The sequence below is a fragment of the Protopterus annectens genome, chromosome 6.part0 (assembly GCF_019279795.1).
Source record: "Protopterus annectens isolate FY-2018-M chromosome 6.part0, PAN1.0, whole genome shotgun sequence".
Lineage (NCBI taxonomy): Eukaryota > Metazoa > Chordata > Ceratodontiformes > Protopteridae > Protopterus > Protopterus annectens.
The window spans coordinates 1,627,249,306-1,627,260,539 of NC_056737.1; the positions used below are offsets into that span (position 1 = coordinate 1,627,249,306).

General features: G+C 39.9%; 1 protein-coding gene across 1 annotated transcript in view; it reads left to right on the plus strand.

The window, feature by feature from the left end:
- The window catches only part of DNAH7 (dynein axonemal heavy chain 7), a 4,771,155-nt gene that overhangs the window by 3,638,504 nt on the left and 1,121,417 nt on the right, over nucleotides 1–11,234 (plus strand). Inside the window, exon 47 of the mRNA XM_044073696.1 lies at nucleotides 10,306–10,641. Coding sequence (XP_043929631.1) covers nucleotides 10,306–10,641 — 336 coding nt within the window. The remainder of the gene's footprint in view (nucleotides 1–10,305; nucleotides 10,642–11,234) is intronic.

Sequence of the window (11,234 nt, forward strand, 5' to 3'; positions counted from 1 at the left end):
GTCATGAGTAGTCCACAAGTGAGAGGGTAGGGAATGTAAATATTCATCTCTGCTAGAATTTGGCTGAATACACATCGCCTGTAAGATGGCAGAGTCATCCAGAGCTGCTAGGGTACTATCTTGTTGGTCTGAAGATACTTGGAGATAAACTCCGTCCTCTGTGCAAAAAATGGTAGCCCCCATTTTGCAAAGCAAATCTCTTCCTAAAAGATTTAAAGGTGCTGAAGGTCATACCAGGAATGCATGGTTATCCTGTAGAGGTCCCAAGGTGACTTGGACTGGAATAGTTTTGCAGTATTCGATAGGTATACCAGAGACACCCACCCCTCTAGTTATTTTGTCAGAGAGGGGAACATTCATGGCTGCTTTGCCAGCTAACATGGATTTAGTTGCTCTGGTATCAATTAAAAATGGATAGGGTTTATTTTTAACCAGTAACATTACATGTGGTCCATCCTGATCCACAGGAATAAAAGGACACAATTGCTGTTGTTTCTGTTCAGGGAACCTTCATTGAGGTTGCTGTCGATTGGACGGTGTCCAATTAGAATTCCATTTCTGTGATGTATCTGTGTATGGTGCAGGTTGCTCAGCCAAATATGGACATTCATTTTTCCAATGGCCTGATTGGCCACAGTTGAAACATTCCATCTGATTACTAGAATTTTGGGGTGGAGCCGACTGTGTGCCCTGCCAATTTTGTCTATTCAGATTTCTAGGTCCTTGGCATCCACCCCTCCCTCTTCCCCTTCCTGTCCCTCTACCCCGTTGACCAAAAACATTACACATTTGGATTTGTGCTTTTACTAATTTCTCCTGTAAATCTTTCTGTTCTTTAGCTAAATGGTTGGAGAGGTATTGTACCTGTTAGACTAACTCATGCAGGCCCAAACTAGGCCAGTTTAAACATACTTCTTTCAACTTGTCCTTTACTTGAGGGCGTAGCCCATACACAAAGGCGGCTGACAGTCCGCTTTGTGCTGGTCCTTCGGTGGGCTCAGGGTACCCAGAATATGCCTCAAAGGCTTCAGTGATTCGATTTAAGTATTCATCTATAGGCTCATCCTCTTCCTGTATGATTGATTTGATTTTCAACCAATTGGGGGTAGGTGGCACAGTTACAGTGATAGAATCAACTATATGTTGTCTAACCGTTTCAAATCCATTTTCCCCTTGCATATTGTGCTTTGGTATTGGTGTAGGAACATTAGCATGATCCCAGATACGTTTCATGAGATTGGCTGGGAAAGCGTATTGGTGGACAGCGCTAACCTCTTCTGTGGTAGGATTTTGCAAACAGATATGTCCTGCCAGTACGCATTGAAACTTTGCTGGGTTATTGTGAATAGGCGGAAGTGATTTGGTAATGGCTTGAAAATCAACTGCCAACCATGCCCTAGGCACTACTACTGTGGCTGGTTGTCCCACATCTCTAGCATGGGCTGGGTTTGGGACTTCTCTCAATGGAAATACTCTCTTTTCATCTGATGGGCTGGTGCCCGATTCAGAGTCAGAGTCCGGATTAGATTTATCTGGTCCACTGTAATCGTCTTTGTCTTCAATTATAATTGGACATTGTTTGTAAATCTTCCTTGTGTAAATATACGGCTTTTTTATTATAATATTTTTTTGACTGGCTAGGCCTAGGGTCAAAAAGCATTTGAGCCTTTCTTTTCTGCTTTTTTGTCTTCGAGTGGGTTAATCTAGGTGATGATTTACTTGGGGTTTCTGTTTGGTCAGGTCGCTATATAAGCAGTCTACTAGACTGACTTCCCATTGCCTGAGTTCCGCTTCCAGACTCTAGTGCGGTCTGCTCTTCTCACAGCCGGCCTCCGCCCTCTGTTGTAGAGCTCACTGCCCCATCTTGAACCTGTGAGGGCTGATATAACGGTGGAGGAGCTGTAGGGGGTGGGGGAAACCAGGGGTTATCATCCTCAGATGATTCAGTTATTTGTAATTTATTTAATTCTTGTACAGGATATAATCCTTTAAAGGGTGGTACCTTTAAGGGTTTACCATTTGCTACATCTAGATTAGTCGCAGTATGTTGCAGTTCCTTTATCTGCTCTTTTAGTTTCTTTTGATTATCTTTAAGACTACTGATGACCGAATCCTTTTCCCTTTCTTTAGCTTCACACATCCAATCATTAAAAGCTGCCGAACACAACCCTGGTAATCTTCCTTTCTTTTTTAACTTCTTTTGCAAATTAATCAATATATCTTTATTAAAGCTACCATTTTCAGGAAAGGCAAGGGTACCGTCATTTTTAGTTAGGGCGATCCGCTGGTTTAAAAACATACAACTGTCCCGGACACATGATAAAACATATAACCAGCTGGTGTACCTCTTTCTGGCTCATTTATTTTTCCCGCACTCACTCCGATTTTCACTCAGTAAGCTATACTTGTTTAACACAGGTTTAGCTAAGGCGTTATATAAATGTCTTTTTTCCCCACTATCATTCCTCCTTTCATACTTATGACACCAGTATTTCCGTATTACCCCACTCTCATACTGCACACCTAATAGCAAAGAAGAAATGCATGCCACTTACCTTAAAACAACTGAATGAGAGAAATGATATATTTCGCTCTGCATAAAAAAAAAATTATTTTATTTATTTTTTTTTTTCAAATCTTTAAGGCACGCAGAGAGATGAAAGAAACACTGCAAAAACAGAAAAATCTGTTATGGGCCCTTTCATTAGCAGTATTTCTTCCACTTCCTGACTGCTGCAACTTGTTCCCAATTCTGATCCGAGTAAACGGCACCAATTGTTACTTCTTAGAATACTTTAAGAATGAAGACAGATACAGTTCTTTCTCTCTTTCAGTGTTTTTTATTATCTACAGTACACATGTGCTGGAGCCTCATGGAAAGCACCAGGGAGACTCCCAGAACAAAGGAATAAACAAGCTTATATACTGGTGATATTGCTGACAGTACAAAAATATAAAAAGGAACCAATTAGATCATTGTACAGGGCAATTAACCAGTCAAAGATTTACCCATAAACATAAGACAATTCACATCATCATATCACTGGGTAAAGAAAGAAAATCAGATGCATTTCCATAAAAGGCACATTTCCTGCTTTCAGGCAGACTCTTGTTTTTCAGCATTTTCTCATTACTCAGAGTTCACTCAAAGTTCAAAGTAAACAATACTTTTTAATACATACAGACTGTCACATACTCAATTCCCTCAAACACATGCTTTGACCGTTCATATTCTACAACAGTGACTACTGATGCTTCCCAGACGGGGGGGGGGGGGGGGCATTATCTGGTGAGAACAGTCCAAGGCATGTGGTCTACTCCAGAGGCCAAGTCGCACATAAACGTCCTGGAGATGAGAGCGGTGCTACTAGCATTGCAATCCTTTCAGAATGCTCTTTCTTGCAAGACAGTTACAATTCAGTCGGACGACATGTTGGTGGTCTGGTACATCAACAAGCAAGGGGGAACCAGATCATATCCCTTATGTTGAGAGGCACTCAGAGTATGGCAATGGGCGATATTATATCCAACCACTTTCTGGTAGCAACGCATATTCCGAGAAAGTCGAACATGAGAGCAGACAAGTTGAGCAGGCCCATTATTATGCCTCAAGAGTGGTTCCTCAATGGGAAAGTTGCGGAAGACATATTCCGCAAATGGAGCCAGCCTTGCTGCAACTTTTTTACGTCCTCTCAGAACAACAAATGCAGCAGATACTTTGCCCATATCCCCCCAAAGAGGGGAATCCCTGAGGGATTCTCTTACTCATGATTGGCTGCCCAGTCTGTTATATATGCCTTTCCCCCAACCCTATTAATCGATTTCTTCAGAAAGTGAACAGGTTGAAGAGAGAATTAATCCTCATTGCCCCATATTGGCATTAACAAATCTGGTTTCCTTTTCTTTGGCCCCACCTATGGAAAAAAACGTGGATTCTGGATGCAATTCCAGACCTCCTGTCACAGCCAACAGGAATGCCTCAACTGACAGCTTGGTGTCTCCAATTCCGCTGATAGCCAGACAACCTATTGCTGTCTTCACCAGTGCACCATATCCTGCTATCCTCCCACATGAAAGTTGTGTAGCAGTAAATGGAGGAGATTCATACACTGGTCTTAACAGAACAATGTAGATTTTCTTTCAGCTCCTATCTACACTACTGTAGAGTTTTTAGCACAGCTGTTTAATGAGGGGGTAGCTTATTCTACAATAAAAGTGCAGCTAGCTGCAATTTCTAAGTTGCACATTTGGTTCCTCCCTTACTTCACATAAGCTATGCAAAGCCTTCTTGAGAGGAACCTTTTTACTCAAGTCTCCATATAAAGATAATTCACCACCTTGGGACTTAAATTTGATATTACAGAAAATGTTACAGCCTCCCTTTGAACCAGCAGCTACCTGCCAGCTTAAATTTCTCTCTTGGAAAACTATATTCTTGGTAGCCATCACATCTGCAAGGAGAATTTCTGAGATTCAGGCATTGTCATCCCAACCATCCATCCATCCTCTACCCCTTTTTCCCATTTTTGCACGTGGGGTCAGGGTGTCAGTTCATCAGTGACAATTGTCTCGAGCCAAGGTTTACACTGCTGGGTGGCTAGCCCTGCCATGGTAGTTCATCAGTACCACTCACTCTCACACGCACTCACACTTACATGCAATTTAGTGTGTCCACTCCACGTACTGCATGTCTTTGGAATGTTGGAGGAAACCTGAGCACCTGAGGGAAACCCACGTGATCACAGGGAAGAAATGCAGACTCCGCACAATGGGCACCCCGGCTGAGAATTGAACCAGAGAGCCACTTGCTGTGAGGTGACAACGCTAACCGCTGCACCACGGCAACCACCCCAAACCACCATATTTGATCTGTCACAAAGGCAAGGTCACTTTATGTACTAATCCTTCATTCTTACCAAGGATATTTTCAGAAAGTACTATCAACCAATCCATTAATATGCCAGTTTTGTTCCCACACTTCACCAGTAAACATGAATATGTGCCGCATTTGCTAGATATTCATAGACAACTAAGTTTTTACCTTTATAGAACAAAGGACATAAGAAAAGAAAGTCACATATTTCTCTCCTTCCGAGAAAATAGATTGGGTCTTCCAGTTACCAAGGTGACTATAGCTAAATGGATTACAGACTGCATCCTTTATATTTACAGGAGTTAAGGTTTAGAGCTGCCAAAACCTGTTTGAGCTCACTCCATTAGAGCAGTGGCCACTTCGTTTTTTTCAGTCTAGAGCATCCATAGATGAGATTTGTGCAGCAGCAAACCGGGCTACCCCTCATATCTTTATTGCTTATTACAAGCTAGATTTGATCTCTAGGGGTAGGGCCTCCTTTGGTTCAGTGGTTCTGAAGAATATCCTTCCATAAGTTCAACCAGGAAAAAGGAAGCTTGAGACTCTGTACCACATGTGAGGATAAAATGAAGATTGACATCAGATAAAAATAGTTATTTACTCACCATAACATTCCATCTGTGTGCCCATTTTCACTTTTTCTTCAAAAAACCCACCTGCCATCCCTCTGTTCCTTTTTTTTTTGGCTTCTGGATGAGAGAGTTGACCTAAATTTGTTTATTGGCTATTGTGAAAGACAGAAATGGTATTACTCTTATTTGAGGTAATTTCCTATTCTCTCATTTTCTATGATTATAAGCAAACATGATCTGAGGTGATTGGGAAAGAGGCATTATGTGTAAGAGAGGATGCTTAAAGCTTTTTGGTTGCCATGAACTATTGCAGTAGCCGAGTCGGATCCGAGGGCCGGATCCAAACCCACATGTGAGAAAAAAATGAAAATGGACAACACAGATGAGATGGAATGTTGTGGTGAGTACATAACTATTTTTTTTTTACATTTGTAGGCCTTTATTGAATACCTGATTCCAGTTTTTGATGTTCATAGGTATGCTGTTTTTTCCACTGTTTTTCATTATGGGGTAGCCAGAGAAGGCTGGCATACATGTCCAGGCATTTGGATATGCATAAAGCTAGTGTGCACTACTACCTATTTAACTGCATTTTTGCAATAATGCTAATTAATGTCACCTGTGCTCCTAGTTTTGCATAGGTTTAACTGCACCATTTGTTATAGATAAGGTTTGCTGTAACCTTAGCAGTGCTTTCAGTTTCACTGTGCTGTAACATCCCCAGTAGTTACAGGTATGGTTTACGTACACTTCAGCAGTGCACTTAGGTTTGCTTTTCTTTATGTGTCATTCAGCTTGTGCATGTAATGGCACTGGCCTTTTTATTGACAAATATTCAAGACCGTGAAATCATACTGCTCTTACAGTTGTAGGTCTGTGTGGTAGTACCCTATCTGTTGGTATTGTTATATTATTCAAATCTACATAGCACCATGCAGGTGCTCCACACACACCTTGGCAGTCTTGCATACCGTACTTTTTAACTGCCTTTTCCGCAGCCCACAGCTATGTCACTAATGTCTGGTATACCATGAGAGAGCAAATGCTTGGCTGAAGTGTAGCAATGCACTCAGTATAACATTTGTCAGGATGCATTATTACAACAGTAATTGTGCATTACCTGTGTATTCCTGCCAGTATTTGGGGTTGTCATATGTGGTCAAGTGCCACCCTGTGAGAGTATTCCAGCACTGATGGCACACTGCCCATAACCTCAAAGATGTGCTGTTCATTAGTACAGATTAGCCTAGCCTTGCTGCTCATTCCACTCAATACAGTTGACTGCCATATACTGTTCTACACACCAATATCAGGATATCTCCCATCATATATTGTCTTGTAGTCCACATTGTTCTGTTATAGGTGTGACCCAGACCTGTTTATCAATTTTTGTGTTGCCATTGCTCAGCTTAATGTAGTGCAAAGTGGTGTAGCACAACCATTGCTTTTGCTTTGTGTTTCACTTTATCACTGTCATCTGTTTAATGTTTGTTTTCCTTTGTTCTTTTGTTTCTTCCTGGTTCTGTTTATATTTTCTGTAATGCTGACTGCAGAGATGAATGTATTATGGTACCATCTACCATACCCTACACCTGCCTCAAAATTACATGTTGGGTCTCCAGTTGTCTCCAAGGCAACCTGTGTGTAGGGTAACAAAGCTCCACATGGAGAACTGGAGGGTTTGCTGATAGCCTGTGGGGATATTTTCCATTGGACCCCATTATCTTCCCATAAAGGAGCTGGAGTATCATGTTGGTTGACCCAGCAGAAAGTAGAGAGTCTGGTGATGGGTGTGGTGGATGTGTGGCTGGATACCTTGGTTGACAACCTGGACTATGTCCTTGTGTGACTTTCAGAGTCACACAGTTGCTTGGCCCTGGTCATCCTGCCATCAGTGGGTAGGCCCAGCCACAAGGGTGGTCATGGAGGTGGTTGACTTGTGGTTGGGCTTGACTGGACTAAATTCTGTACAGCTTAACAGGCAGTTCTGACTTCAGCCTGTCATCTTTAATGGTGTACCTCTTGCTTGTGTGTCATTCCCCTCCCCAGTTTGTTGTGTAGTGTACTCCCTATTCCAAAATGTCCTATCTTTATCTGTCTGCCTGCCTCCACCCATACCTGTCAGCAATTTCCCTATCTGTTTTTGTCTGTCATTTAATGTCTGTCTGCCCCTGCTGCCTTCGTTATGTCTTGCATCATTACCCAGCCCTCTTTCTTATATAAACAAAATGGGTACCTGCCCCCCCCCCCAAAAAAATCCTCCTCCTCCCCATACAACTTTTCCTTCCATGATCCTCCTGTGTGATCCCTTGTTTGTCCTTTCACCTTTCTTATTGACCTGTCCACCCATTTCCTTACCATTTATACTGTAAAAGTTGTAGAGACACTTGTCTCGGTTCTTCACTGTGCCCCTGTTGCAAGCTAGTGACATAATGTTGGGCATGTCATTATTATATGTCATATATGTCATAATATAATATAATATAATATAATATATATAATAATAATGTAATATGTCATGCATTATTGTGAGTACACTACCTGAATGCCAATGGACTTAGATCATGTATCCACATCTTACCAGGAAGTATGCTATTTATGCTAGGGACAAACCTTAGTATGCATCTCTGGGCTCACTCTGGCTGTGCTTAATTGCTCATAATGCATATTTAACCACCATTAGGCTGCATTGTGTACTTTTGATGATGTGATTTTTCACTACATGTCTTTGTTAACATTTTTTTTCTGAATCCTGGACTGATTATTTTGATGTGAAACTAGTAAAACATACTGCACACAGGTGCTACAAGTCCACAGTTTATATGAAACCCCCATTTACTAGCACATATCTATATCATCCATTTCACACAAAAAATAATGCTGTGAAGGAATAGGCTGTATAAGTATCAAAATTAGTTTTAGATGACACTATTTGAACAATTGTAAACAGGAACTAGAAAGGGAAAGCAGTTACTCAGATATTAGCGCAGTTAGCACAGATCAGGTGTAGCAGAAATGGTTTGTTTGCCCCTGTTATGGTTAAGAAGATATTGAAGATTAAAGACAAAGGGTTAACCAGTACCACACTTTATAGATATACTTTTATAGTTAGCAGCCAGCACTTAAAGACATGGTTAGTGTGGTTGAATTCCACCCCAAGAAGGCTAGCTGCCAAAGTCAAGCAACCTTTCTACCTTAGCAGGATCTCCAGCAGTTCAACTTTTTCACATAACCCAGGTTATAGCAATCACTTTCAGGATTAAAACATGCATACTAGCAGGTAAGTCATTTGCTTTAATTCAAAGACAGAATTATTTTTGAAGGTAGAAGACACAGTTTGCCAGCACAGTTAGTGTACTGTTATGAAAGTTTCAGCATCTTGCATTTAAGAATGAGCACAGGACAAATGGGATTGGTCATTGAAAGAGGAATGTGTATCTATAAAGAATATCCACTGTTCAAGGAGGTGGAGCCACCTTTTTATATACTGCCTGAGTCACCATAGGAGATAGTACAGATAGGTGAAACAGAGATTTGTATGTTGTAATTAACTGTAACTCGCAAGAGCGAGTCCTGAAATACAGAAACTGGATGGCCAAAAGAACGGACTTGCATATGTTAAGTCTAAGATGGTATTTCTTGGAATATTCCCTTTTTTTCTGAGGTATAGTGATCATGGAGTTCGTATATATAACTCCTGAGAGGGATCCCCCCTCGCCCCCCCCCCACAAAAAGAAGTTTAAAAGAGAAGAGCAAGTTTCGATTATCGCTTTTCTGTTGTGTTTTCAGTCTTTTTTTAATGGTTATCGGCACTCAGCATTTAGAGTGTCGACTTTTCAGTAGGGAGCCACATTTAACACATAAATGCAGGCATGCTATATACCTGCATGTTTTGTGATTACTTAAGACAGTAAACATGATTACTGGCCCATATTTAGTTAGTTTCCCTTCTTGTGGTGATATATTTGTGTATTCCATTTATAAATTCCTTTTTGTAAACTGTGATTTTTTGTATACTATTATTCAACGTGGAAACTTCCTAAAAGAACTTTTTTCATTGAAAAAATGTTTTTGAGCAAATAAATGTAGACTATCAGTGGTATGTTTAAGTACAGAATGATAATTTTGTAGTTTTAGGAGTCAGGTGGGCTACAGTATTTTAAACACCTGGATAAAGTACTATGACAGATGTACCAAACTGGCACTGTTCCCTGATTTGATATGCACAGAGTTTAATTTAACTAATACATTTTTGTGCCAGTTATTTACTTTCCTCATATGTCATGACCTCTGAATTAAAAAAAAGCCACTCTATCATAATTTGTGATGAATACTCAGTTTGGCAGCTATATCAGTAAGATAATGTCAGAGGTAAAACTTGTTGTGACAAGTCTAAGTGCGTTTTCAACTTAGTAAGAAAACAGCTTGAAGCCACTATCTTATTAACTTGTGTGCATCTCTGAGAAAGTAACAACAAGGGATACTGTTTTTGGTTGACGGCTTGCCCAGTAATCATCTCATATAATATACACCACTAACAAGAATGAAATCATGCTGTATTTCAGCACTCTGAGATATATATGTATATATATATATATATATATATATATATATATATATATATATATATATATATATATCTTGTATCTTATCGTGGACAATAACCAGAGAGTCTGGGTCACTATCATTAATTCTGCCTTAGTAAAAATAATTTTGGCTCTTGACAGCAGTGTGCACTTAATAATTCTTTATCAAATGTAATACTGTGTTTGGTATACAAAGCTCTTAGAATTTGCCTTGCCATTTATGTATGCATTTTCTGTGATGCTGAAAACTAATACAAAATATTTCATTATTTAGGCAGCTCAAAGAAATCGAAGACAAAATTTTAGAAGTACTTTCAGCTTCAGAAGGCAACATTTTAGAAGACGAGACTGCCATTAAGATACTGTCTTCCTCCAAGGTTCTAGCTAATGAAATCTCAGAGAAGCAAGCAATTGCTGAGGCGACAGAGAAGAAGATTGATGTTACTCGCATGGGTTATCGTCCCATTGCAGTTCATTCTTCAATTCTGTTCTTCTCCATTGCAGACCTGGCAAACATTGAGCCTATGTATCAATACTCTCTGAACTGGTTTATTAATCTCTTCGTCATGTCGATTGAAAATTCTGTAAAATCTGAAGATTTACAGGCAAGGTATGTGATGTGACAGTTGTCCTGTAAACATTTGTCTGAGTTGTTCAAAGCAACATAAAATACAATTAAACCATACCTTCAAGTGATGTATGGTTTGCAATGTTTTTTCAAACAGTGTACAGATTTCTTTTTAACACAGCATTCTTGTCAGTTGAGCTCTGTACCAGCAAAATTACTTGTTATTTAATTCAACTCACAGTGGCCATAGTGATCAAAATAGATTTTTAGGAACTGTAAAATAGTGTAAATGTTTAAAACAAATCCTGCTGAAAGCAAAGACATTTCAGTTTTAATTATTTGTTCATATCTTTACATTTTTTTTATTAAGAAGTCATACAGCCACAAATTAGCTTGCCTAATTTTTCTGGTATACATACTGTTACTTTTCCCCCTTACTACATATACTTATGAAGCTTCAGCCCTCCTCATATTTCATGGGCATATAGGGGCTGCTGCAAACCTTTTTTTCATTTTTGACTTTTTTGTGTGCTCTCCAGCTGACAATCGACTTTTCTAAATCTGATCCTATTCCTCCATTTTATCATAGTGTTCCTTTGAGTTGGGACTGCATTAGTGACAGGTAGGGAAGGGGA